At 51.6% G+C, this 27,943-nt stretch overlaps 1 protein-coding gene across 1 annotated transcript; it reads left to right on the top strand.

Moving 5' to 3' along the window:
* The first annotated feature begins 169 nt into the window (after positions 1–169).
* On the top strand, positions 170–26,666 carry TAB1 (TGF-beta activated kinase 1 (MAP3K7) binding protein 1). The gene is made up of 11 exons (XM_061124513.1): positions 170–296; positions 14,104–14,240; positions 14,588–14,741; positions 15,655–15,741; positions 16,236–16,374; positions 17,317–17,430; positions 18,395–18,506; positions 20,178–20,322; positions 21,833–22,055; positions 23,033–23,195; positions 24,722–26,666. Exons 1-11 carry the CDS (start codon positions 264–266, stop codon positions 24,927–24,929), a joined length of 1,515 nt encoding a protein of 504 aa, XP_060980496.1. The 5' UTR covers positions 170–263; the 3' UTR covers positions 24,930–26,666.
* Positions 26,667–27,943: the final 1,277 nt, after the last annotated feature.

The following is a 27,943-nucleotide window of genomic DNA, read 5'->3' as shown; positions in this document are numbered from 1 at the left end:
GAAGAATGCTTGCAAATAAAGGATGAGCGGCAACCGCAAAAGGAAGCGCGCTTTTTCCCCCTTTATCCCCTACAGCAGAAAGGACTCAAAAACGCGCCTGCGCATTTCGCTTCGCTACCGCTCCCATCCCACTTCGGCCGTGGGGTGGCGCTGCGCGCATGCTCCCCGATAGCGCGGTCCTCCTGGCTGGCTTCGGGCCGCTCTAGCCGCCCTTTTCGACTGCTCCGCCGGGAGGCGGGCGCGTCCGCGGGGGTCCCTCCAAGATGGCGGCGCAGAGGAGGAGCTTGCTGCAGAGTGTGAGGAACCCACTTGCTCTTCGGGCTGGGGGGTTGGGAGTCCCGGGGGAACTGTCGGGTGCAGGCGCGGCCCCCTCTCCGCTTTTGGGCTGCCTCCCTGTCCCTAGCGGGGTGTGGCCGTCACCCTTCCCGTTTCCCGGGCCGGCCCACCCCCCTCATTCGTGACCGGGGGGCGCGTGCGGCCCCGCAAGGCCTGCGCGTGCGCGCTGCTGCCCAGGCTGTCGGGGGCTCGGATTCGCGGTCCAGCGGCCGCGAGCGTCAAGGGCGCGTGGAGGGTAGGAGCGTCCTGAACCCTGCAGGGACACTAGCGCGCGGCCGCCGAGAGAGCCCGAGCAGCGAGCCCACCCCGGACCCTGGGCAGGTCGTTCGTTAATCCTCATAGCAACACCAGCCCGTTGTGTATCGCTTACTGTATCCCAGGCTTTGTGCCAGTCGCTTTACATTTGTAAGTTTAATTTTCATATCAGCCCCGTGAGGTAGATACTGTAATTCTTCCTGTTTTACAGATGAGGAAACTGAGGCACAGAGAGGTGGTCCTTTGCCCAAGGCCACACAGCTGGTAAGTGGCAGAGGCAGGATTAAAGTCAGGGATTCTGATTCCAGAAACTCTTTTAACCTCTAGGTTATACGGGAGGAATGGCTGGGTTCAGACCCTGGTTCTAATTCACTATTCCTCCATTGGCCTCAGTTTCCTTAGGTGTTAGGTAAGAGTAGGTAGTATGTGGGAGGGGGGTGGGGGTGGGGGCGTAGTCTTGAGATTCCACTCCTCTCAGTCTGGACCCTCATGGGCTTGTCACTGGTGTCCTCCAGCCTCTGCATCGTTTTGACACACGTTCACATCCATGGTGCATGTTGGCACCATGGGCCGATTCTGACCTGCCGGGGCAGGTTGGCAGTCACCTGGGTCCTCCTCAGACTTTGCAGTCTGTTGTACTTGCCTGTGGACTTGACTGCCTCCTGTAGTGGAAAGTGAAGAGAGGGATTTATGATCTACAATGAAGAGTGTCGCCATCGTCTACCACCACTGGGTGGGCATTTAATACCTTGTTTGTAAAATAATGAGTAAAGCATTTGAAGCCAGGTCCAGTGCTTAGCCTTCCCTGGTGGGGAATGCTGTCTTCCCCTCCACACCTTTGGCTGCCCCTTTATTTTACTGCTGCCTGGCAGTTTGGCCTCATCCTTGAGTTGGTTAGGTAGGCCTAGCCTTCTGTTTTGTAGGAGGGCAGGGCCCCTGTGCAAATGTCCCCAGTGTAGTAAACATTGAAGAAATACCGGCTGGATGGTGGCAAGTGCTGGAGCGGTAACTGTTGTAGGCTGACTTGGCTTGCCCAAAAGAGTGGCTACCAGCTTCCCTCCCTTGTCGGTATGATGGAGCCCAAGTAACTTGGGTTAGATAGAGGTGAGCTTTGTTAGCTCCAGAATTTGTTCCTGGGTGGTGTGCATTTTTTTAAAAGTTGGCTGGTTAGCTTGAAGCACATAGCATCATGATGAAAGGCAAAGGAATGGTGGGCGTGCCCACATTAGGCCCCTCCCACCCTAATGATGTTCAAGACATCTCTGCTTACCAGGTGTCCAAGTGTCCATGCATGTGTGCTAGACTTGACCTGCCCTCCACTGTCCTGAGTCTTGTTGAGAGGAGCTCAGACAGCATCATTCCGCAGGTGGCTATAAGGGATGCTGGTCTGTAGTTACTGGACCTGGGGATACGAAGATAAATAGAGCAGTGTCCACCCTTACTGAATTTGCAGTGCTGCGTGGAGAAGCATGTATCACAAATACAGTGATTAAAGCACTTTCCTGTCAGTGTGAAGAGGGGCTGCTGATGGCCTGATGTGACCAGGTCATTGGAGGTTTGTAGGAGGGGCTGGGGACCTGTTGACATGGGGCTGGGAGGAGTTGCTGATGAGCTGACAGATTAGCTGAGCGCTTCTTGGAATGTCGTCCTGAGGAGTTTCACCTTTGGTCCCCAGGTGGTGTAGTGCCTTGAAAGGTCTTTTGAAGAGAAGATGAGCTTTTGAAGTAACTTCAAAAGAACATGGGCCCTTCACAGCCTGATAAAACAGCTCACCAGTCCTGTATGGCCTTGGGCAAGTCACATAGCATCACTGAACCTTGATTTTTCACTTAACTTCCCTGAACCTTGGTTTCCCCAACCAAGAGTACTCCCGGGAGCATTGTTAGTATTAAATGAACATGTTACATGCCCGACCTGGTGTGGTTATGCTCCAGCCATGAACCTCCACCTTCAGTTCTGCTCTGAATGAAGGCTGCATTTCTTTTTCTCCAGTGTCACCGAGTACTCACTGTGTGGCAGGCACTGGTAGGGGCAAGGGACTCTGCCCTCATGAAGCATATGTTCTGGTAACGGAGACAGGAAGCGATAAGTACAGACTGTATATGATATGACAGTTTGTAGGATATAACACAGGAAGTGGTACGAGGAAGAATAGGCGGGATTCACAGACAGGATGATGGAGAGCCTGTTGTAGAGAGTGGTCAGGGAGGATTGTTTGACGTTTGATGAGATGCATGGGCCATGTAGGAGGGAGTATTCCTGCATGAGGCAACAGGGATGCAAAGGCTCTCCTATTGGAGGAGCATCAGGAGGCCAGCATGGCTGAAGTGGAGTGGAGTGTGTTGGGGTAGTGGTAGATGCTTGACGTTTGAGGGAGCCTTGTGGATCCTCATGTGAGCTTTGGGTTCTGTGCTAAGTGTAATGTGACGCTCTCAGGTTTGAGTCGAGGCATGAAGCGATCTGATTCGTGGCAGGAGCAAGAGCCTTCCGTACAGAGGCAGGCATTTGAGAGGCGAGAGTGGCAGCTCTGTGCTCGGTGCTGTTGGTTGTCCAGGTGTAAGATGACTGAGGCTTGGCCAGTGATGGCAGAGGGGTGGTGAGGAGTACCGGGTTCTAACTGCATTTCGGGGAAGAGCTGATAGCATTTGCTGACAGATCAGGCGTGGGGTGTGGGACAGAGGGAGAAGAGTTGAGAAGGACTACAAGGTTTTCATTGGAACAACAGTGGTGCCATTTACTGAGGTGGGGGGCCTTGGGGGCAGGGAGAATCACTAGTTTAAGTTTGCCTAAACTGTGGCTTCCCTGGTGGCTCAGAGGTTAAAGTGTCTGCCTGCAATGCAGGAGACCTGGGTTCGTATCCTTGGGTTGGGAAGATCCCCTGGAGAAGGAAATAGCAACCCACTCCAGTATTCTTGCTTGGAGAATCCCATGGACGGAGGAGCCTAGTGGGCTACAGTCCACGGGGTCACAAAGAGTTGGACACGACTGAGCGACTTCACTTTCACTTTTCACTTTTCAAACTATTACTTGCTTAATTGTAAAAAAAGTCAACTTGAAATCAGTTTTTTCCTGAGCAGATATATCTATGATATCACAAGTCCTAGCCATATTTTTTTTCCCCAATGTGTATGAAAATAAACATATAGCCTTGAAGTAAAAACATTCTTTAAGCCCGTAACCATCACCCATAACCATCTCATATACCATCAAAATGTGGTCTAGCTGCTCCGGGACACAGTAAACTCCGCAATTACTAGTAGCCTCTTTAAGAATGTATTAGGTCTATATCTCTAATGAAAACATAGAGAACCTTTGATGGAAACCCTAGTGAAAGATGCAGCGCCAGGAGTGGAGTTGGTCCCAGAGAAGCAAGGAGGGAAAAGGTGGTCATTGAGAAAGAGAGATGGCAGGAGGCGTCAGGGTGTTTTAGGCTTTTTGGAGAGAAAGAACTGTCCCCCCCAACACGGAGTCATCTTCCTGGGGGCTTTATTCTCCCTTTCTTAGCTTCCTTTTTGCCTCTAAGGAATCTGGGTGCTTTCACCACAAAAACACTTTGCCTTTTCATACAATAATTTGATATTCAAGCTGTGGCCTGAACTTGGAATCATGCTTTTGTCCACTTCTGCTGCCCAAGAGTTTGAGATGAGTCTCTGTGGGGACTTTTATGGAGTATTTTATGTGACATGATCACATATGTACATGAGGTGCTAATGCATAAATATATGTACACACGGTGTAACGCCCTTAATGGGTTAAATATAGTTGAATCACTAGAGAAATGTATACCAAAATAGGAATTTTGGAAACTCCCTCACAGTCAAAATTAGGCTTTTTGAAACAGATTCTTTCTTGTGAGAAATGAATTTGTAACCTATGGAAGAGCTAAGTGGGCCATGCTCACAGTTGTGTGTTTACTCGGCTCTGTGAGCTGTGAGACACCCCCTTTTCAGCTTCTCACGACTCATGTTCAGGCACTCAAGCACTGCTTGAGCAGCACTTTGGGCCTGGCATTTGTAGGCGGGGGAGAAAGTATGCATCAGTGGGTGCAGGGGTGGAGGGGTGGGTGGATTGTGTGAATAGAAAATAAATGACCTTTCCGAAAATTGTTCAGAAATGTGGAGGAAGGAAGCAAGAGGGTAGGCAGTCTGGTGGGTTTTAATAGAATGAGCAGGGAACGCTTGGTGTGGATAATCCCCATGGAGGTGGAGAAAGGGGGGAGAATAGAACTGAAACTTACTTTGCCACAGCAGGGTGAGAATGATTTTGGGGGCCACTGCTGAAATCAGGGGGGACCCAGTACTCTCCCACTCCAGCATGGGCAGCACCTCCTGGAATTCTCTGGCGGCCTGTTACTGAACGTTTGAGCTGCTGTGGGGACTGCAATTCTAGGTACCTGAGAAATTGCCCAAATGTCATTGGGTCTAAGACACTATTGCTTATAAGGACACATCATTATTTTATGTACTACTAAGAAAGCGAGTGCACTATTGATTAATTTGTAATACACCAACTTCTGAGATATTAAAAATGTTGAAAATACATGTCTTTGAATCAGTGAAATAAAGGAGCCAATTAACAGTACCAGGCTACAACCTGAGAGTTGCTGCAAAGCCACAGACTTAATGGCTAGGGAGCAGGTGCCCAGTGTACATGGTTGATCAGGGAAAGGGCCCTGTTGCCTTGGGCAGTATTTTCCCAGAGCCTAGGACACATTCATGAGGTGGTCAGTGTGTGCTGGTATAAAAGTCATCACTACTTATGCAAGTTATTTGTTCTTTAGTTCTCTTTCAAACTTTATGATGCTCTCAAGAGATAGACTTGGTTTGGTCCTAGTATGTACATAGGACCAAACACCTTTCTGATTCTTGCTAATCTCCCTTTTTTTCAACAGAGAGAACAGGGCTTCAGCTCACAGTTCAGTGGGCCAAGAGATCAGTTAGAATTTCATAACCTTGTTCTGTTTTCCTTTTTATCGTGGTCATGATCTGGCAGGCAATAACATTTTCCACTTATAATACTAACAAGTTTACATTCAAAATGAAACCATTTGAATTAAAAAAAAAAAAAGCCAAATTAAAGAAGAAACATGAAGCACTTCCCTGGTGGTTCAGTTAAGACTCCGCGCTCCTAATGCAGGGGACCCAGGTTCTATCCCTGGTCAGAGAACTAGATGCCACATGCTGCAACTGAGTTCGCGTGCTGCAACTGAGACCTCACACAGCCTAATAAGTTAATAAATAATATTGAAAAGAAAAAACATGAAGTGGGTAATTTGTTGAAGATAGTGAGTGGATGGTTGAGGTTTGGGAAGCACGGACCTCCAGCACCAGTTAGATTTGAGCAGGGCCTTTGGGGATGGGTAGGACTTAGAAAGACAGAAAAGGGGAGGCCCAGCCTTACCATAGATACTTTTTAATATGCTCTTTGGGTAATGTTTTTGAGTTTCTTCCTTTCTTTATTTAAATAGCAAACCAAGTTCAGTTGTCTAGAAACTCAGCGTTTCAAGCGTGCCAGTGTGAAACAAGGATAACTTGGCTCGGCATGGTTCATATGTATGAGTAGTTGGTTTGTATTAAAGTATGTGCTTGTTTCTGGGACTGTACCTCTAGGGTCAGTAACCTCTTCATTTGAGACTCCAAAAATACACATGGCTTTTCAAGTATCATAAACCTCCAGTGGAGGTGTTACTTCCCTTCTGTGTTTGCTGCGGACACCTCCTATTGGAAGTGGGTTAGCTTTCCACGCTTTTTGTTCTGGTCACAGTTTTTTTGAAATCATTTGGAACACTCTGTATAGCAGGCCTTATCTGTACAAGACAGCTGAGTGAGAGTGTCCATCTGTCAAAGGGTGAGATTCAAAACTGTGTCAACAGGCTGGAAGGCTGAGATGAAAGCATTGCGATATAATCCAACTGATAAAAACTTAGATTTAAAAAACCCTTTACAGGAGTGTGGTTGCAGGGGACTGACTCTAGAGAACTTCAGAGGGAAAAGATTTTGCTATTGACAGTAGGAATTTTCACATGGAGGCTAGATGCCGATCTTTTCTTTAAGTATATGAAAGCTTGACTTTTTGTGTTGATTTTCTATCCTGCCACCTTTATTTATTTCCTTTGAGTTGGTTTTATTATTTATTCTTTGGGATTTCCAAGTACTGTCATATCAAATTCAGATAGAGATAACTGTATGTCTTTTCCAAGTCTTATGCCCTCCTCCTTTTCTCTTGTCTAATTGCATGTGCTAATACCTCTAATTCATTGTTAAGTGATGGAGGTTGCAGTATCCTTGCTGTGTTCCTGTTCTGAATACAAATGCCTCTTGTGTTTACCCACTAAGTAAGATGCTGGTGTTTGGACTGACTGAAGTATACATAGAATGGCACATTAAGAAAATATCCATCAATTACCATTTCCTTAAGTGTCTTTATGGACAAAGACTGCCTTTAAATAAAAATAGCCCTGGAGTACTCACCCGTTGACCTAAACACTGATTGCCAGTTAATAAAATAATACATTTCCAAAATATTACTAGCTCATCATTATGAAAATCAAATTTCAGAAAAAGCACTTAACATTGTTTAAGCATCCAGACACTAGGCATAAATACTCTCTGAAGAATAAGGTGCTGGCTGAGGAGACTGAGCACTGTCAGACACACAGTCTCTCTGGTTTGGGGAGCTTGCTGTGCTCACGTCCGCCGCACACGGCTGCCACCACCAGCGCAGCGTCAGCCTGCTCCCGCGAGCAGCATCGTGTGCCCCCACTGTGAAGTGCTTTTACACGAATTGTTCCCCTGCCACGACACACTGACGTGGTGAGTTCCCCAGTCATCCATCCGAATTTGTTTCCTTCCTGTGAGAGACACTAATGTACCAGTCTTTCTCATAGTGTATTTCTCAGTGCTGAGTGGGGCCATAAGTTACTGGGTGATCATTTATTTTTTGCTGGAACGTATGAATGTGTTGGAAAGATTCAAGTTCCTTGTGGGAATTAGATGATGGCAGGGGAAGCATGGTGATTGCATCATGGATGACAGGTTTTGCATCGTGGGTGACACATTTGTATTGTTCATCTCATATTAGAGGACGAGTTCAGTCCATCTTTATCTCAGTGTTAATCACAGGCAGGATTCTGGAACGTGTAAATGTCTTCTCCTCCCCTGCTTTAAAACAGTTATGGTATTTCGGGACGCCAAATATTGGCTTCTTGGCTCATCTTTTCAGGAGGACAAGTGACAATCCTGATTGAGGAGTTGCTTTTATGCTTCGGCTTAATCTTGTGCTTAACTTCATCCCAGTTGAAGGCAGGAGAGAGACCCTAGAAAAGGAGTTTCTTATGAAAATTTACTTGCCAGGTTTCCTGAGACCTTTGTGAGGTTCTTGGGGATGAAGATATATTAACCTGATCTAAGATCTAGGGGATGATTGGCAACATGTTTCTTTCTCTCTCTTTTTTAAATTAATTAATTTATCTTTGGTTGCGTTGGGTCTTTGTTGCTGTGCACGGGCTTTCTCTAGTTGCGGTGAGCTGGAACTACTCTTCATTGCAGTGCACGAGGTTCTCATTGTGGCTTCTCCTGTTGGAGGACGCAGGCTTCGGTAGTTGCGGCACATGGGCTCAGTCGTTGCGGCTCACAGGCTCTAGAGAGAGAACAGGCTCAGTAGTTGTGGTGCCCGGGCTTAGGGCAACATCTCTTTCTTGAAAAATAACTCCTTGGCAGTGAACTCCTTTCTGTGGCCTGAAAGGCCTTTCTTTGTCCCCACCTGGGCACACATGTGCATGCATGTGTGTGAACATAGGAACAAGCTACTTTTCCTGCTACTCACTACAGAGGCGATGCCAGCCTCATGCTCCCTTAAACCTACTCATTTTATGTTCTACCTCAGGGTCTTTTTGCGTGTACTTCTCCCTCTAAGTGGAAGGATCCTTGAAATGACCACTGCTCCATCACCATTCAGGTCTGTCTCAGAGGTCACCTCCCCGGGGAGGCTTCCTGTAACGTCCTCATCTAGAAGAGCCCTGCCCATCCCCGTCCGTCCCCTTACCCTGATGTGTTTTCTCCATAGTGCGTTTCCCTGTCTAAAAGTGCCTTGTTTATTCATTGTATAACATGTTTGAAGTCTCTCTCCCTAGCAAGGAAATTTCAAGTTAAGGACCCTTAGTTATTTTTTCTGCTGTGTCCTCAGCAGCTGGGGTAATGCCAACCTTTTGTAAATGTTCAGTAAACATTTGTTGAATGAATATATGTATTAATCAAATATACTCTCATTGTGTAATGCTGTATGGGGATTCCAAAGAGTAAAGCTTGCACTTATATTAAAACAGACATTTTTGTTGCTTTTAAATGAGACAGGTTAGGGTTAGAGTAAGAAACAATTTTGTGTTACCGTGAAGGAGTTTTTTGTTTTGTTTTATTGCCCTGCAGCTCGACCTGTCAAGAGTTATTAGGTTGGTGAAAAAGTAATTGCAGTTTTGGATCATGAATTTTAAATCATTATAACTAGACTCAAACATGTTAATTAATCAAAATGTGCTATGCTTAGTCACTCAGTCGTATCTGACTCTGCGAACCCATGGACTGTAGCCTTCCAGGCTCCTCTGTCCATGGGGATTCTCCAGGCAAGAATACTGGAGAGGGTTGCTATGCCCTCCTCCAGGGGATCTTCCCAACCCAGGGATCAAACCCAGGTCTCCCTCATTGCAGGCAGTTTCTTTACTGCCTGAGCCACCAGGGAAGCCCAGAATAGTCAACACATTACAGTCCATTAAAGTCAACACATTTTTGCCAATGAGAAATAAGTGTTTATTCTTGTAGCATAAAAATCCATACTTCGGGATTCAATGAACTCTTAGAAAGCATTTCTGCCTCCTGCTGGTTGTGGAAGCATTTTCCCTGCAAAAAGTTGTCAAGATGCTTGATGGTAGTACATTGGCGAAAGGTCAGGTGGATATCGCAGATGAGGCAAAACTTCACAGCCCAATTCATTCAACTTTTGAAGTGTTGGTTGTATGACGTGTGGTTGGGCATTGTCATGGAGAAGAATTGGGCCCTTTCTATTGACCAGTGCCAGCTACAGTCATTGTAATTTTCAGTGCATCTCATCTGTTTGCTGAGCGTACTTCTCTGATGTAATGTTTTCACCAGGATTCAGGAAGCTATAGTGGATCAGATGGACAACAGACCACCAAACAGTGACCATGACCTTTTTTCTTGGTACAAGTTTGTCTTTGGGTATAAGTTTGAAGAAGCTTTGGGTCTTCTCAGTGCAGCTGCTGAGCTGGTCATTGCCAGTTGTCACATAAATCCTTTTTGTTGCACGTCACAATCCAAGTGAGAAGCGGTTCGTTGTTGCTCAGCACGTGAGAAGACGACACTTCAAAACGATGATTTTAAGGGTTTGTTTGATGTCTCAGTGGTAAAGAGTCCACCTACCAACCAAAACAGTTACTTTTCTGATTGCAATCACTCATGAGGCACCCACTTATCAAGCTTTCTCACCTTTCCAATTTGCTTCAAATGCCAAATGACTGTAGAATGGTCAACGTTGAGTTCTTCGGCAGCTTCTTGTGTAGTTGTAAGAGGATCAGCTTTGATGATGGCTGTCATCTTCCAATGACTGGCCTCCACGCTCCTCATCTTCAAGGCCCTTGTTTCCTTTGCAAAACTTCTTGAACCACCACTGCACTGTACGTTCGTTAGCAGTTCCTGGGCCAAATGCATTGTTGATATTGCGAGTTGTCTCTGCTGCTTTATGACCCATTTTGACCTCGAATAAGAAAATCACTTGAATTTTCTTTGTGTCTAACATCATTTCCCTAGTCTAAAATAAATATAAAGTAAACAGCAGTAATAAGACATTAGCAAAAAAAAAAAAAGGAGAAATGTGCATTAAAATTATGTACAACATAACCACATTTATTTAAGGATGTATGCCAGTATCAAACAGCAAAGTTCAACAGTGCAAAACCACAGTTACTTTCATACCAATCTAATAAATATCCAGCATCACCAGGAGCTGAGCAGAATTCCAGCTCTTATTGCTGTTCCTATTCCACTCACAGGTTTCACCCATATTTTCTGTTGTCAAAGGATAGCTTTTTAGCCCTTGTGGTGAAATTGTCAGTATTTTTAAAAAATCCTGTAAAGAAAACACAAGGACATTTAAAGACATACCATGTTGATGAGTTGCAAGATTCAACCTAGTGAAGGTGTCGCATCTCCTCACATTGATCTATAGATTTAAAACTATTCCAGTCAAAACTCCAGCAGGATTTTCTGGTAGATACAGACAAGCTGATTCTAAAATTTGTAGGGAAGGGTAAAAGAACTAGAATAGCCAAAACAGTTCTGAAAAAGATGAAAGTTAGAGGCATCACACTAACCAATTTTATAATGTAGGTTTTAAATATAGACTTAAAGTTATGGTAATCAAGATCATTGAGTTGGTTGAGGGATAGACACATAGATAACAGAGTAGAACAGAGTCCAGAAATAGACACATACAAGTATGGCCAGTTAATTTCTGACAAAGATGCAAAGGTAATTCAGTGGAGAAAGAATAATCTTTTCAACAAATAGTATTGGAAAAAGTGGACATCCATTTGCAAAAGAAAAATTGACAGAAATCTCCTGCTTTATGTAGAAATTAACTCAAAATGGATCACAGGTCTAAATGTAACCTGATAATACTTTTAGAAGAAAACGGAAGATCTCTTGACCTGGGACTGCACAGAGAGTTCTTAGACAGGACATCAAAAGTAAAAACCATGTAAGAAAAAAATGATTAAATGAATTTTAGTAAAGCTAAAAACTTGCTTTTCAAAAGACACTAGTAAGTGAATGAAATAGCAGGCTACAGACTGGGGGAAATATTTGCAAATCCCATATGCAAGAAATGACTTTTATCCAAAATATGTAAAGAACTCTCAAAATTCAGCAGTTAAGAAGACAACTCAATTAAAACATGGGCATGAGACTTAAACAGATGCTTCACCAAGGAAGAAATGTGGATGACGAAAAAGGCACATGAAAAGATGTTCAACATCATTGTTAGCCATTAGGAGATGCAAATTGAAGGTGTGATGAGATGTAAGTACACACTGCTTAGAATGCCTAAATTAAAGAAAGAAAAAGAAATACCAGGTAGTGGTGAGGATGTGGAGCAGCCGGAACTCTTGTGCATTACCTGTGGGATGCAAATAGTACACTGCTTTGGAAAACAATTTGACAGTTTCTTACAAAGTTAAACAGTAGTGTCACTCTTAGGTATTTACCCCAGCAATATGAAGACTTAGGTTCACACAGAAACTGCCTGTGAGTGTTTATAATAGCTCTCTTCATAATTGCCCAAAACTGGAAACAGCCCAGATGCCCTTCAGGGGATAAATGGATAAACTCTACTACATGCGTATGATAGAATACTGCTCTACAATAAAAAGGGACCAACTGTTGATGCAGGCACCAACTTGGGTAAATCTCAAAGGCATAAAGCTGAGCGAGAGAAGCCAGCGTCAAAAGGTTATGCACTTAAAAGACGTGGAGTACAGTGGTGGTGGCCTGGGGCTGGAGGAGGGGGAGAATGGAGAGTTTTTGTTTGATGGGTATAGAGTTTCACAAGATGGAAGGAGTTATGGGGATGGATGGTGGTGATGCTGTACACCGTTGGGAAGTTATTTAATAGCAGTAAGATGCACACTTAGAAATGGTTACGATGATAAAGCTTATCTTCTGTGTGTTAACCACAGTGAACGAGGGGGAGGTTATGTACCACGTGAGTTCATTTATGGCGTTCTTGAAAAGACTGCATAGTGATGGGGCATAGGTCGGTGGTTGCCAGGAGTTAGTGGAGGGTGTGGCTCCAAAGGGGCACCTGGGGGGCATGTTTGGGGTTGCTGGGCTGTTCCTTGTCTCAGTTGTGGCTGTTCTGTGTCTCGGTTTGTTACACAAATCTCTACAAGTGTTAAAATTCATAGACCTACCCACCAGAAAGGCAATGTTACTATAGGCTAATTTAAAAATAAAAACGAACTCCCACAGCCTGCTGAAGTTGCTCCATGGTGCAAAGCATACAACTAAAAATGCTGAAATAAATGCAGCATAGAAGCAATTAAAATGGAAAAAAAAAAAAAAAGCCATAAAGTCCCTCCCTGTCAGTATGTAAATAAACAAAAGATGAAATGTGCCACAAGAGCTAAACCACAGGTGTTTTACATATCTGATTGCAAAAGCCTGCTGAAGTGGTTTTCACATCCTTTTTTGAAGACTGTGACTGCTGACTTGTAAGAAGTTGTGCACAGTATTCATGCTTGTTCAATTTTCAGTAAAGGTTTCAATCCAAATTTTACTCTCCGTGAGCTGAACTTGGATTTTCCCAGCTGTTGTAGTTTGCTCTAGTTCAGCATGGTGGGCACGGGCATGCTTGTATGAACCAGGCACAGCTCCCCGGTGGGGGCTGGGTGGAGGGGAGGCTTCCAGTGAGATGCCGTGGATCACACCTGGGCTTTGTGTCAGGGTCGTTTCCGGGGCTTAGAGAATGCAGGTGTTCAGAGTGTCCCCCAAGGAGACTGAGGAAATGCAGAGTCTGTCTGAGCTGGCTCCTGGACAGTTCTGTGCATGTTTTAAAGCTCCATCTTGGTTGTACTGAATAGCCTGCTTTGAGACCTATGGGGTAGAATGGGAGTCAGACACAGGCAGGGTTGGGGGGATCAGGTGTAGTAGGGATACACAAGAGGGCTGGCAACCAAGCCTGGGGGAAGATCTTCCTGAAGGAAGACTTCCTGGAGGTGGTGACTCGCTAGCCAGAGTCCCGAAGGACGTGGAGAATTATTAGACAAAGAGGCTGTTCCACACAGGAAGAAAGAGTGAAATGTGGACAGGGCACGCCAAGCATCTGGTCTTAGTAGAGAAGCATGTGGGGGGTGGACACAGATGGGCCTGGACCCCAGGGTGAAGCAGGAACCAGGGGTGGAGACCCTAGTACCAGGAAGAGTGACTGAGGCTGAGTCAGTTTCTCAAGGTATGGTTCTGGGTGGCTTGAATCAGCCCCCTGGGAAGAGCTGCCTATACTGCAGACAGTCTGAGGCCCACCAGGATCAGACACTCTGGGAGGGGCCTGGAAATCTGCAGTTTGAACCAGTGCCCGAGGGACTGCAGTGTGAGGTGGGGACCACCAGCGAGCTCTGCACGATGAGTTTCTTTCATTTGTGTCCGTGTGTTTGACTCGTGCTCCATCCGTAGTGGAGCACATTCCTGGAGACCACTGCTGAGCCTTGCGTTTGGGGACTCCAGTCTTTTTCAGGTTTCTTGGGGACCGTTTGTGGATTAGACGGAAACCATGCAAATCCTTCTGCAGGTGTTTGTTCATACACGCGTCATTGTTTTCCAGGAGGAAGTGGAACCTTCTGGGTGGGGCTCCGGGCTTGCTAGGTTTTTGCTGGGGAAGAAAAAGAAGATGAGGTGGGGTCTGCCCTGGGCAAGAAGGTAAGGCATCTTGGTGTCCTGGTGTCCTTCCCAGGAGCAGCAGCCCAGCTGGACGGACGACCTGCCGCTCTGCCACCTCTCGGGGGTCGGCTCAGCTTCCAACCGCAGCTACTCCGCTGACGGCAAGAGCACCGAAAGCCATCCGCCAGAGGACAACTGGCTCAAGTTCAGGTGAGGTGCCGCCGCTGCTCTGCTGGGCGGCAGAAGCAGGCTTTCAAGAAGAGCGGTTTGGCAGCTCTTTTGCGTGGGGCTTGACAGTGCAGCGTGGCCCACGGGAGGTGGTGTCTGCTGCTGTCCCTTCCGCATCTAGACCTCAGACCAGCCAAGGGCCTGCTCCGGGGGGCAGAGGGCATCCCAGAAGGTCATGGCCAGAGTGGGGACCGAGATGCTCACTTAAAGCCACAGCCGCTGTGTCTTTTGTCTCCCTGGTTGCTTTCCTCATCCCCTCACTCTGGACCTAGAGTCAGTCTTCCGCGAAGCCCTGGTCTCAGGCCTCTCCTGCCCTGTCTCTCTGCCAGGAGTGAGAACAACTGCTTCCTGTATGGGGTCTTCAACGGCTACGATGGCAACCGGGTGACCAACTTTGTGGCCCAGCGGCTGTCGGCGGAGCTCCTGCTGGGCCAGCTCAATGCTGAGCACACCGAGGCCGATGTGCGGCGGGTGCTGCTGCAGGTACCGGGCTCGGGCGGGCCGACTGTGACTTCCAGGGTTGGCCCAGAGATCCTCCTGGGGAAGGGCTTACGGGCGTCACCTTGGACCCAGGGCTGGGGTGGGAGTTGCTGAGCCCTGGTAGAAGCAAGGTGTTTAGGGTGACCCCTTTCTTTCCATGAGGCTCAGATGCTCAGCCTCGGTGATCGCAGCTCCAGGGCCCTGCGCCCCTCACTCCTGGTTGGCTGGTGTCATTTTCCAGTTCTGCGTTCCTGCTTGCTGCGGTTCTGGAGTTTCTGCTCCTGGCATCTCCTTTTGGAAGCAAGTCCAGAGGCATTTAATTGTAGATGAGAATGGTGGATTCTGGTTCCTTGAGAGCAGCATTCACAGCTATTTTCCTGCCTTGCCACCCAAAGGCCTGATCACCCAGGACCAGTGCCAGGAACTGTCAGCTGCTGCCCCTGGGGAAGGTGGCGGCGTGGCCCGTGTCAGGGGGTCCTCAGGATGTGGCAGTGACGCTAGCTGTCACTGACCTAGACTCACTCTGAGCCAGGCTGGGTGCTCGGGCGGATGCTCTTAGTCACTCTCGGGGCAGCACTTCCTCTGTGTCATCCATGAGGGGCTGAGACTGGCCAGCAGGCGCAGAGCTGACATTAACCCCCCGGCGGCCTGACTCCAAGCCTGTGCTGTGAGCCTCTCTGCCGTCTCTTGCTTCCCTGGTTGCTCTGCGATGCCGCCCGGAAGGTACCAGCCCCAGGGGGCGGCCTTTGTCAGACCTTGCTCTGCAGGAGCAGCAGTGTCTGCAGTGCCCTGTGTGAAGCCCCATCGCGTGGTGACCTGCACTGGATATGACTTGTTGCTGTCAGTAAGGGGCGTTTCAGCCTCCGGTGACAGTGGTATTTGAACCTGCCTTTGCTTCCCTGTCCCCTACCTCCAGGCTTTTGATGTGGTGGAGAGGAGCTTCCTGGAGTCCATTGATGATGCATTGGCTGAGAAGGCGAGCCTCCAGTCCCAGCTACCCGAGGTAATGTCCCCAGCCTGTGCCCCTGGAGAAGGAAGGCCCGGCTTTGCTTGGAGCACGGACTCATCTGCTATGTCCCTCCCACGCCATCGACACAGCTGGGCCAGAGCAGCAGGCATTAGGGGGATAGTTCCTGATGGGATGTGGGTGGGTGATGGTTCTGTCCTCTAGGGACCTTGTTGGCCAGCTGTGAGCAGCCGTGCTCTGAGTCTCTGCTTAGGGTGGGCAGGGGTGTGAGAGAAGCCCCTGTCAGGTCGGTCCTTGGCCCGAATCAGCCCAGGCCTCGTCCCTGGCCTGCTCATGTCCTGCCTTGGCTCCTTCGGGGCTGCCGGGACAAGTGAGGTCGTGCCTGGTTGTCTGGAAAGACATCTGCTCTGGTGCTGTGGCCAGCTTCCCTCCCAGCCGGGCCTCGGATGCTCGCTCTTTAAGGGAGGGCAGGTGGGTGAGGCGGTCTCCCAGGCCCTGGCCTACTCTGAACCCCCCATGATGGCTTCTAGGGTGTCCCTCAGCACCAGCTGCCTCCTCAGTATCAGAAGATCCTCGAAAGACTCAAGGCCTTGGAGAAGGAGATCTCAGGAGGAGCCATGGCTGTCGTGGCAGTTCTTCTCAACAACAGGCTCTATGTGGCCAATGTCGGTAAGCTGCCTGCCTGTCCCAGGGCTGGGCGGTGGGGGAGAGTCACCTGAGGATCCAGGAGTCCTTTGGGCAGCCAGCCTGCTCCCCAGACACAGAAGACCTGCAGCTCGAGTGTCCTGAGGCCTCTGGGTGTTTCTCGTTATTCCACACAATATCGGTCCCAGCCCAGAGTGTTTGAGGTAGCTGCTGGGAGGCGGGCATCCTGGCTTTAGCCCCTGCTCTGGCCCTAACTGGCTTGTGGCCGGGGGAGTTGCATCCCCTCTCTGCTCTACCTCGGTGGCTTCCTCTTCTGGGAGAGGCTGCTGGGCTGTGGAAGACCCACCTGGCGTCCTGTGAAAGGGACCACGGTGGGCTAGGTGCGGCAAGGTCCCAGGGCTGGTGGGGTTTGTGGGCCAAGAAGGGCCATGTGGGAACCTGGGAAGCTGGTGCCCCCCGGGTGGAGGCCACTGTAGGGGCTCCGGAGAGATCCCACTGACACGGTCCCTCTTCTCTTCCTCCTTCCCTTAAGATTTAATTATGAGAAAAACTCAAAAGTATAAACAGAATAGCATTTCATGAACTTCCGTGTGCCCCTCTCCCAGCCCCAACATCCCTTCCCCGGGCGTCTCATTTCATCCGTAGCCCTCTGTCCCTGCCTTGTTGTGAAGCAAACCCTGACCCTGTCACGCTGTCTGTAAATATTGCAGTGTGTCTCCTTAGAAAAAAGGTCTCTTATTAAGATCATAATCGTCCTTAGTTGACACTGGGAAAGTTTAAACTAATTCCTTAATCTCATCAGCTCTCCCTGACTAGTGACTCCAGTGGTCTGAGCCTGTTTTCTTTGCTCTTTTGATGAAGTTCCGTGTGTGAGATGCCTGCCTTTTCTCTCTCTCTTTTTTTACAATGTGTCCTATTCTTCGCTGTGCTCTCAGTCTTAGCTCAGCTGCTCAAATTCTGCTGCAGGTACAAACCGTGCACTTCTATGCAAATCCACGGTGGATGGCCTGCAGGTGACACAGCTGAACGTGGACCACACCACAGAGAATGAGGATGAGCTTTTCCGGCTCTCGCAGCTGGGTGAGTGAGGGGGGGCGGTGCGGGCTGAGGGCTCTGGGGGGTGGGGGTCAAACCCGGTGGCTCATTCTGCACCTTCTGGTGGCTGTGTAGAGAGAGACACAGCGTGGAAGAGCTGTGACCTTGGGCTTGGGACCAGCCTGCCTGGGGTTGAATCCCAGCGCTGCCACTTGCTCACTGGTGGTTTGGGATCTTACTCAAGTTTTCTGTGCCTCAGTTTCCCCTTCTGTGTAACGAGGATTATAGTAACACTCAGGATGGTGTAAGGGTTGAAAGCATTATCACATGTGGATTGCTTCCAAGTGTCCCTGCTACTCACTGTTGCTGGTGGAGCCTGAGAGGCCAAAGAAGTCCTGGGACTCCAGCCGCCGCCACGGCCACCCCCGCCCTCCGCTGTGAGCTCAGGCCGCAGAGGGGGCTGGGTTGGCTGGTGCTGGATCTCGTCTCCCGTTGGGGAGGGACTCAGCCAGGCGTGTTCCGACAGCAGAGGGGCTGGGGACACTGGGGGACTTGGGGTTAGCTGCCTTCCGAGGCTCCCTGCTGTGACCTCACTTCCTGTTCAGTGGGTCCCCATTGCTTTGTTTTTGCGGATATGTCTGTGTCGTCCGCTTTTGGTTCTTTTCTTTTCTTTTTTTTTTTTTATTTGTTGGTTTTGGCAGCGCTGGTCCTTGTTGCTGCACGCGGGCTTTCTCTGGCGGTGGTGAGCAGAGGCTGGTCTCTAGCTGTGGCCTGCGGGCCTCTCACTGTGGTGGCTTCTCCTGCACAGCACGGGCTCTGGGGCCTGCGGGCTAAGTAGTTGTGGCCCTTGGGCTTAGTTGCTCCAAAGCATGTGCTATCTTCCCAGACCAGGGATTGAACCCTCGTCCCCTGCATTGGCAGGCGGATTCTTAACCACTGGACCACCAGGGAAGTCCCTGGGTTCTTCTTTATGAACAAAGCCTGAGTTGTGTTTTTCTCCCTCTGGTAGGTTTGGATGCAGGAAAGATCAAGCAAGTGGGGGTCATCTGTGGGCAGGAGAGCACCAGGCGCATCGGGGACTACAAGGTCAAGTACGGGTACACTGACATCGACCTCCTCAGGTAAGCACTGGCCCAGCCGCCCCTCGTTTATCTGGAAGACCAGAGGCCCAGGGGCAGATAACAGATTGTAGGCGCTGGAGACAAGAGGTAGAGTTGAGGTAGTTCAGAGCCCAAGGAGATTCTTTCATCCTTCCAGAGAGGCTGGTGTGGGGCAGGCCCGGGACCCAGCAGGCCAGGACTCGGGATCCTGTAGACCAGGCTGGCAAGGGGTCAGTTAGGGAGCTGGGTCAAAGCCACGGGCAGCATCCAGTGCCACGGGGCCTGGCAGGCCAGAGTTGGCATGAGCTGCCTCGTGTGGGCAGAAACGGACTGAAGGCTGTTGGTCAGTGCTCTCATGGCTGAGGCCAAGGTGGGGGCGCCGGGTGGATTATCCCTGCTGGGCGACACCCAGTCCTCATAGCAGACGGGAGAGGGTGATAATTGTGAGCCTTCGTCTAAGCCTGTGCCCGGTTCTTCACATCCATTCTCTTATTCCATCCTCAATCAGACCCTGTGAGGTGGGTGCTGTTTCTGCCCCAAAGATATTTTCATATGAGGAAACTGACACACGCAGACAGTGGGTGGCCTGCTTGGGCTCAAGGCTAACAATGGGCTGAGTCAAGACTTGAACCCAGGGAGCCTGGATTCAGAGCTTGTGTCCTGGATCACAGCGACCCTGTTTGTGAGAACACTGTGTGTGTGTGTGTCTGTGTGTGTGTGAGAGAGAGAGAGAGAGAGAGATGCCCATCTGGTGTCTTAGGGCACATGTGTTGCAACTCCTACCCTCACAATGTTTAAATAATCGAGTTTGGAGCCTTTTGTCTCTCATTCATGGGGTTATATTTGCTTTATGGGAAGGTACATTGCATTTTAGAAGGATTCAAGAAATGCCCAGGATATGGAGTGAAAAGTGGGTCTTCCTCCAGCCCCAGGCTCAGACTCCTTCCTCAGAAGCTGCTGGCTTCTGTGCACATGAGCTTGTGTGTGTGTGTATGTGTGTGTGTGTGTGTGGTGGGTGTGTGGTGGATGCAGGGAGGGGGCAGGTTCTTTTTAAAACACCCACAGATACTCGCATCCCGTGCCGTGTCGTGCACCTGACTCTCTTCAGCATAGGCGTGTGCTCTCCTATCCTGCACGCCTGCGGTCTTGGCTACCGCAATGTCGGTCGCTGCTACTGGGATTCCAGTGCCAGCTGTCAGCACCCACCTAACCTGCCCCTGCTGATGGACTTTGGGGTGTTTCTAGACTCACTCTTTTAAATCCTATTGCCAGGAACGTCCCCTCATCCTTGCCCTGCGTGCATGTGTTGGAACTTCCTGACATTGACCAGCTCTGATGGGCCATCAGTCCATGGTCCCTTTGCGGCTGGAGTGTATGTGGACTCTAGGTCAGCTTCGGGGAGATGTGGACTTCTTTATGGACAGGAGATGTGGAGTGGGGCCAGGATTGGGCCTTTGACCTTGGCTGTTCTGACCTCAGCTGCCCACTGACTTTCCTGGCCCTCTGAGCTTTATTTTAGCAGCTGTCCTCAGAAGACAGGTCTGTTTTCTTGGTTTTGCTCTTTCCTCTATTTCTTTTTCTCTTGTCAGAAGTGTGTTTTATTTTACATTCTGGGTGTAGATTCTTCTCACCAGGCTAAATGTCCCGGGGCCCATTCCAAGCACAACTCTCCCCTCTGCTCTCTTCCCACAGTGCGGCCAAGTCCAAGCCAATCATCGCGGAGCCTGAAATCCACGGTGCACAGCCCCTGGATGGGGTGACGGGCTTCCTGGTGCTGATGTCCGAGGGGCTGTACAAGGCCCTGGAGGCAGCCCACGGGCCTGGGCAGGCCAACCAGGTGAGCTGGGCGTGGGCAGAGTGTAGCTGACCAGCCCGCAGGGTGGCATGCTCCCCGGGGGCCGCAGTCAGCTCTCCTGCTCAGCTCTAAAGTAATCAGGGACCTAGAGTTCTGATTCCCAAATGCTTTGCCAGACATCGCTGTGTTCAATGCTGGGGGAAGAAAAAGCCCAGTGTTCCAAGCAAACCCATCCCACCCAAAAGCTTTGCTCTTCCGGGCCTGAAGCAGTGTCAGTCCCCAGGGCCCTGAGCAGAGCCTCAGTGAAGAGGCTGAGGGAAGTGAAGGCTGGCATGGCTCTGGAGCCTGTCCGGGAAGGGCCTGGCCTGCAGGGGTGCAGCCTGGTACACAGAGCACCAGACAAGGACTCGTGTGGCCTGCCCACTTCCCACTCCACTGCCTCTTTCACTTTCCTCTTTGAGCTGTAGGCGATTTATAGTTTGTTCCTTGTTTCTAAGACGAGGATCCTGACCTCTTAACTTTGTGGGGCTGCGGTGAGGGCCGGGCGAGGCAGACATAGGTCCTCAGCCCGTGGGAGATGCTGCTTTTCCCCTCTGCCTCAGAGTGTGTATGTCTCTGAAGTGGGACTCGAGGCAGCCACTTGAAAGATGATCTTGAAGGGAAGACCTTGGCTGGCGGGGTTGGTCAGGGAAGTTCAGCTGGTGCTGCTCCTTCCATCTGTGATTCTATCCTAATGAGAAATAAGAAGGGTAAGTCTTAGGTGCCTAACTGTCTCTTACCACCTGTGTTCTAGGTTTTTCACCTATTTTATCTCATTCCTTCCAGTTGCCTGATAACGTAGTGGGGGCAAGGGCTCACTGCCATGTCAGATTAGGGAATTTGGGGCTCACAGAGTCCAGGGTCTTGTCTGAGGTGACATAGCTGGTCAGTGATGGAGCTGAGCCCATCTCTGCCACATCCCTGGACCATGCCCGGGTCATTTCCTGTTACCTGCTTCTGCCCTCCTACCTCCCAAGAGACTGCAGCCAGCAGTGTGATTTTTTTTTTTTCATTTCTTTAATCTTCACAATAAGATTATGTAGTGTCTTCTTCTGGCTTCTAGAATGCACTGAACACTGGACTTTTCTGGGGACAGGGACCCTGTCTTCATCCTGTATCCTCAGTTTCTGACAAAAATGGCGTATTATTTCCTGTAGTAAGTTTGTTCTAGGAAAGCAAGCTTAATCATAATGACAGTTTATACTGGGCTTTTTAGTAGTCTCCAAAGTGCCCTCACATCCATTTTATCCTCATTGTAATGCAGCGAGGTGGATGTTATTCCCCTATTGTTTTGGTTTGAAAGCCAAAAATCGGAGAAATCACAAGGTCATATCTTCTCTAATGAGAAAGTTCCAGGAGAATTATCCTGAATACCTTGAGAAGCTCAGATCACAGGCTTGGCTGGTGACCCCTAAGTGTCCTGATTAGATTGTGAAGACTGTGCAGTTGGGGCCTGCAGTCCCTGGGACTGCTCTTTCCTCACTGGGTTGGTGCCCGCCCCCCCCACCCCCAGGAGATCGCTGCCATGATTGACACGGAGTTCGCCAAGCAGACTTCGCTCGATGCGGTGGCCCAGGCCGTGGTGGACCGGGTGAAGCGGATCCACAGCGACACCTTCGCCAGTGGCGGGGAGCGTGCCAAGTTCTGTCCGAGGCATGAGGACATGACCCTGCTGGTGCGGAACTTTGGCTATCCCCTGGGCGAGATGAGCCAGTCCGCACCCTCCCCAGCCCCAAGTATGTATGCCCCGTGCACAGGAAGGCATCCCAGGCCGCTGTCCAGGGCTGGAGTCGGGCAGAGCGGCTGAGGCCTTGGGCCTTGCTGCCTTGGGCGGAGTGGAGTTGGGAGGCTTGCCTTTGAGCACTTCCAGGTCGGGTTCTGACTTGAAAGCTCTCTGAGCTGCGCTTACGTTTCCCTTTTTGTCTGTGAAACCAGGACAGTACCTTCTGCCCTGGCCTCCCCCAAAAGACCTGAGCCACGGGAAGCACTTTGCAGCGCCACGGGCCGCATCTCTGGGACCATGGCACCCGCTGGCCCAGGGCCTGCTCTGCACCAGGCACCTCAGCTGCGTGTTTCCTTACATCCTCATTAACGAGCTCTTACAGAAAGGACACCGAGGCCCTAGAAGGAAGGGACCTAGGCACAGTCGGGTGTGCTGGAGGTGATTTCATTCTGAATCGAGTTGCCCAGGAAGAGAGGCGACTGCGCTTTTGCCCTCCCTCCCAGTGCTGTGTAGTGTCAAGGCCGTCAGTTCCTGAGGCTGCGTTTCCTTTTCTTTTTTCAAACAAGCGAGCCCCAGCACTCAGGCCTCCACAGAGAGATTTGTTCTCCCACGGACAGCGGGGTTACTGCAGTATTAGGTTGTTGTTGCAACCATATTTTTGTTGGGCCAGCCTCAACCAGGAGCATTCTCAGCCCTCGGGTTAAAGCGTTGTGGGAAGCCAGGCAGTAACCCTCTCGTTGAGGCAGCGCAGCCCTGGTTTCTCCTGCTTGAGCACCAGCGATGCTTTGCTGTTGAGAGTAGGTCCCCACCTGGCCAGGCCCCTGTCTCTGCCAGATACTCCTTCACCATCTCAAGGGGCAGAGGGCCGAGCTCAGGGCACCGAACTGGGCCCCTGCCTATCTTCTCAGCCCCCGGCGCAGTCCTATTCCTGCCACCCCAGGGTTCCCCACCAGCCGCACCCCGTGGCCCACCACTCTCTTCCTCCCGCAGCCGCCGGAGGACGCGTGTATCCCGTGTCCGTGCCTTACTCGAGCGCCCAGAGCACCAGCAAGACCAGCGTGACCCTGTCCCTCGTCATGCCCTCCCAGGGCCAACTGGTCAACGGGGCCCACAGCGCCTCCACCCTGGACGAGGCCACTCCCACCCTCACCAAGTAAGCACCCACGCCCACCGCCAGCCGCTTTCAGGCAGGCCTGCTTCCCGAGGACAGCCCTCGGTCCCTGGATGGAGTGGCCACAGGCTGCATCCTGTAGGGTCTTGTTCCTCTCGAACTTCCCAACTCCACATCCCTGGGGAGGCCTGCGTAGATCCGGTTCCAGCAGCTCCCCCAAGCCGGGCAGAGTGGGGTGGGGACAGGCGGTTCATGCCAACAGCCTGCTGTTCACTTCTTCCTGCAGGTGCCGCGGGTCAGTTTTCATTTAATAGGAATGTTCTCCTCTTGTTCTTTGCTCCCGGCTTGGAGTGTGTGGTTTGGGAGGCCACCCCATGGCACCCGTGCTTGTGGGGCATTGTTTGACCTGTGCTGGCCCGTGGGAGCCGGTGCACTCTGACTAAAGTGTCCAGTGTTAACTTTGAAGTGAGGCCTCTAGTTTCAGGCTTGGGGAGAGGTGGCCACAGCTCGGGGGTCTGGAGCCTGGGGGTGTGGCGGGTAGGCCCCCTCCTCACTCTGCAGGGCAGACCTGCCAGACAGGTCTGGTGTCCGCCCCACCCCCTCCGTTCTGGGGAGTGTGTCCCCCTCCACCAGCCACCACAGCAGGGGGTAGGATCTGGTTTCCACATTCCAACCCCCCGCACAGAATAATAGAGATGCCACACCCAGCCCACTCAGGAGCTGGCCAGTTGAAAGGGCCACCAGGAAGGTTTCCCTCTATCTCGCAGGGGGCCTCTCTGGCTCCCTGCCCGCCTCCCCCCACCACTGCCACTGTGGGCTCAAGCGGGCTGCCAGGCCGCTGAGTGATGGGACATCTCCCCGCCCCCGCAGAGGAGCCACCAGCTGTGTCCACAAAGGCGGGGAGTGGTAGCGGTCATCCCAGACCAGGCAGGGAGACCAGCCGTTCTTCTGTGCCTCTGGCTCCGCAGGGCTCCAAACAGCCTCTTTCCTCCACCCTGCACTGGAGCTTAGTCGGGCCCCCGGAGCTGGCCCAGTGCTGAGTGCTAGGCAGTATGGGGCGTTTGCAGGACGGTGGGCTGGCAGGTAATTCCCAGACATTACAGGCTCTGAGGGTGGGTGCCTGGGGGGGCCTGGCCCACCCAGCAGTGAGAGGAAGAAGGAGTGAGGAGGTTTTCTGGGAGAAGAATCCTGGCCTCCCTGTGGTCAATGGGGTCTGGAGTAGGATGGATTCAGAGAGGCTGGAATGGATGGCGTCCAGCTCAGCACAGCTTGGAGGGCGACATGTTCTGTGTCCAGCACAGTAGCCGCTAGCCACCCATGGTTATTGAGCACTGAAGTGAGTGGTCTGTTTTGCTTAATTCCAGTTAATTTAAATAGCTACTTGTAGCTAGAACTTCACAAATGCCTTTCACTTTTCATCTGCCCTAAAGAACATCTGGCCGGGCTGGCTCTCGTGATGGCCTTTGTCAGAGAGCCCTGTGCCCGGAGGGATTGGCCAGGGCAGGCGCTCTGTGTCCCCAGGCCGGGAGCCAAGGCCCGTGACTGACGTGCCCCTGTCGTGCCCACAGCCAGAGCCCGACCCTGACCCTGCAGTCCACCAACACGCACACCCAGAGCAGCAGCTCCAGCTCAGACGGGGGCCTCTTCCGCTCCCGGCCCGCCCACTCCCTCCCGCCCGGCGAGGACGGCCGCGTGGAGCCCTACGTGGACTTTGCCGAGTTCTACCGCCTCTGGAGTGTGGACCACGGCGAGCACAGTGTGGTGACAGCGCCGTAGCCCAGCCACGGAGTGCCGCCCGAGCAGGGGCCTGGGGACGGGGCCCAGCTCCGGGCAGGATGGGCCTTTTCCTGCCATTTGCCTGTGCCGTGGGGGCCGACAGGGGCCCTGTCCTCAGCCTGCGTCGTTCTCACACCCACAGCCTTCAGTGCTGCGGAGAGTGTCCTCCGAGTGTGCCAGCGCAAACTGGGCCCCTTGCTACGGCGCCGGCACGGGGCTGCCTCAGCCAGGACCGCTGTGTTTCTCCGAACGCGGGGCACGAGTGCGGCAGCCACAAGCCCACCAAGTGGGGCCTTGCATGCCGCAGGCCCGCAGCCGCTGCTTTCCTGAGGCCGCCTCCTCCTGCTCCCGCCTGCCCTGGAGGAGCCTGTGGCCACTGCTGGCGCCTCCTCCCCCCCGCCACCCAGCTTAGTGGTGGTTCCCGCCTTTCTTCTCCGGCCTCCAGAGTGGAACTCCGGTTGGCGTCTGCACCTTTGAGGGCTATACCTGTCCCTGGTCCCACCTGTGTTCAGGTGGACTGGGATGACTGCAGAGGGGCGGTCAGGGGGGAAGGACCTGGAAGGAACTGGTCTAACAGGAGCAGTGGTCCTGGAGACCCCCCCAGAGCCGGGTGGAGGAGAGGTGAGGACGTGCTCGGCCTGAGCGGGACAGTGGCTGCTCTTCGGGAGCTGGCGCGGCTCTTTCCCTCCTAGACGCGGGAGCCCCAGGTTGGGGAGCCGCTTAGATTGCGATCTTACCACTGACTGTGAGTCTCTGTCGTCTCCAGGGTAACAAACAGGCCTTCGGTCAGGCTGTGGGGCTCGTTAGAAACAGGGAACAGTGGGAAATGGTTCTGAAAGGGAAGAGGTCTTGGAGACGAGCTGCTCTGGGTGGCCCAGAGCTTCGGAGACACGCACTGTTTCTACAGACTGTTAGGGCAGGATCGGCCAGCCCAGGCCCTGAGTTAGACCATTTTCACGCATGTGGTCTGCCTTCAGTGGGGAGGGGTGCCACCAGGGCTCTCAGCTAGAATTGCCATTTGTGTTTTCAAAAGAGGAAGAAGGCCCAGGTCACACAGTTAGGGGTGGCATGTAGGCTTAGTTGCTCACTTGAGTCCAACTCTCGTGACCCCCATGGACTGTAGCCCTCCAGGCTCCTCTGTCCATGGTATTTCCCAGGCAAGTGTACTTGCTATGCCCTCCTCCAAGGGATCTTCCCAACCCAAGGATCGAACCCATGTTTCTTGCATCTCCTGCATTGGCAGGCGGATTCTTTACCTCTGCACCACCTGGGAAGCCCAGTTAGTGGTGGAGCAGAGCTCACATCTTTCTGTCAGTCTCTGAGGGCCCCTGGATTCTTGCCACCCCCTCCTGCTCCCAGCCTCTTGCCCACAACTCCCCAGACAGCTCACCAGGGACTGGCCAGAGTGTGTGGCCTCAAGTGTGCTTGGAGTGTGAAAAGTCAGAGGCCAGTTCCAAGGTCCCTGTTGGCTCTGTGGTCCAGGAATGTGTTTCCCTGTGGTAGGGCAGGGCCCAGTACGGTGCCAGTTTCCATGGGGCGCGGATCTCAGCAGGGAGCCCTTAGCCCACCCCGACTATGAGGCCGCCTCTGTTGTGCAGGTGAGCAGATTTCAGATCAGTCACAGAGGATTGGGAACAAAGGGAATTCTCTTCCAAGAGTGTCTGTGATGCTGTTTGGTCTCTAGAAATAGAATCACTTTTTTACTGCAGTAAAGAAATAATAAAGGGTGGTATTATACGCCATGGTGTTAAGAGTCTTTCACTCATATCTCGTGTAACTCTGAGGCCCCAGGAGGTGGCTGTTGTTGCCTGCCCTGCTCGGCACCTGGAAGCTCCAGCTCCCCAGGCCGGGGGTGGCAGAGCCGGGATGCGAACCAGCCTCCTGACTGGGCCAGTGCTGCCGTCTCCCAGCCCCAGGGAGAGCACTGTGTTGTCCAGGGCCCCCCCCCCCAGGTCCTCGCACGTCTGGAGAGGCCGACAGGTCTAACTAACCTCACCGGTTAGTACACGTTGAGAGGGTCCCTTAGCTTCATTTTGATCTTGTCTGCGTGGAAGCTATTCTATGAATACTGGTCCACAAAGAGCCTCTTCCTGCTTTATGGGACTTAAGACCCCGTCCCTTTAACACTGTAAAGTCATGTATGATGAAGACTTTGCCTAGTCGTTGCATGTAGCAGGTGCTACCGGCCACTTCTCCCAGGAACCCGGACATCGGGCCATGGGTGTGGTTCTTGCCTCTTCTCAGCGAAGCCCAGAGGAGGCTGTCAGCCAGGCTCCCAAACGTTTCCTCCAACAAGAGCATCTTTCACGATTCTTTCTGGGCCCTGTCCTTTGAAACCAAACAAAGACATAGATCCCTGCTAACCCAGACAGGCTTGGTGTGAGCATGCACTTTGTTCCCACCCAGAGGTGATGTCAGCCCAGCGCGAAGATGGACGTTTCCATGAGTCTGGGGGGACTCCTCGAGGACAGACAGTGTCAGGCAGCCAGTTTTGAGGAGTATTGACACTAGTTCATGGTCTCCATTCCTGCCTCTGTGACACCCCCCACCCCCCACCTTCAGGCTGTCGGACCAGCTGGCTCATTCAGCCCCTGCTTGCCTTGTTCTCCCAAGTCACTCAGTGGGCCAGGGTCGACCTCAGAGCCCCACCCTTTCCTTCGAGGCCAAAGCCCCTGCCTGTTTGCTGCAATTGTCTCTTCAGCAAAGCCTTCCTGTTGTCTAGGCAATACTGAGCTCAAGAACCTTCCATGGCTCCTGCCTCCACCTCCCGACACCTGCTGTGTTGCGGTCCTCTGCTCACTCCTCTCCTTTGCCCCCTCCAACCTAAACCCTCTTCTTCAGTCATCTCAATAGGCCAGCCCCTGGGCAAGTCGAAGGAACATCAGAGGAGCAAGACTAGGCAGTGGGTGAACTGCCTGGGGAAGAGCTTCTAGAACTTTCCTATAGGAAACATCTCTACCCTATAGAAAACTACTCCCACCAGAGTTTGGAAGTGTGTAAGCAATTAGATGTCT

Source organism: Dama dama, chromosome 22 (genome assembly GCF_033118175.1).
Source record: "Dama dama isolate Ldn47 chromosome 22, ASM3311817v1, whole genome shotgun sequence".
Lineage (NCBI taxonomy): Eukaryota > Metazoa > Chordata > Mammalia > Artiodactyla > Cervidae > Dama > Dama dama.
Note: the sequence above shows the minus strand (reverse complement) of the source record. Positions and strands in the feature narration are given on the sequence as shown.

What these genes read in the sequence shown, in the direction of transcription:
- TAB1 (XM_061124513.1), top strand. Translation starts at nt 264, where the DNA reads ATGGCGGCGCAGAGGAGGAGCTTGCTGCAGAGT. An exon ending in TCCAGTCCCAGCTACCCGAG is followed by an intron (nt 15,742 to 16,235) that starts GTAATGTCCCCA and finishes GATGGCTTCTAG; the next exon opens with GGTGTCCCTCAGCACCAGCT. An exon ending in CGCACCCTCCCCAGCCCCAA is followed by an intron (nt 22,056 to 23,032) that starts GTATGTATGCCC and finishes TTCCTCCCGCAG; the next exon opens with CCGCCGGAGGACGCGTGTAT.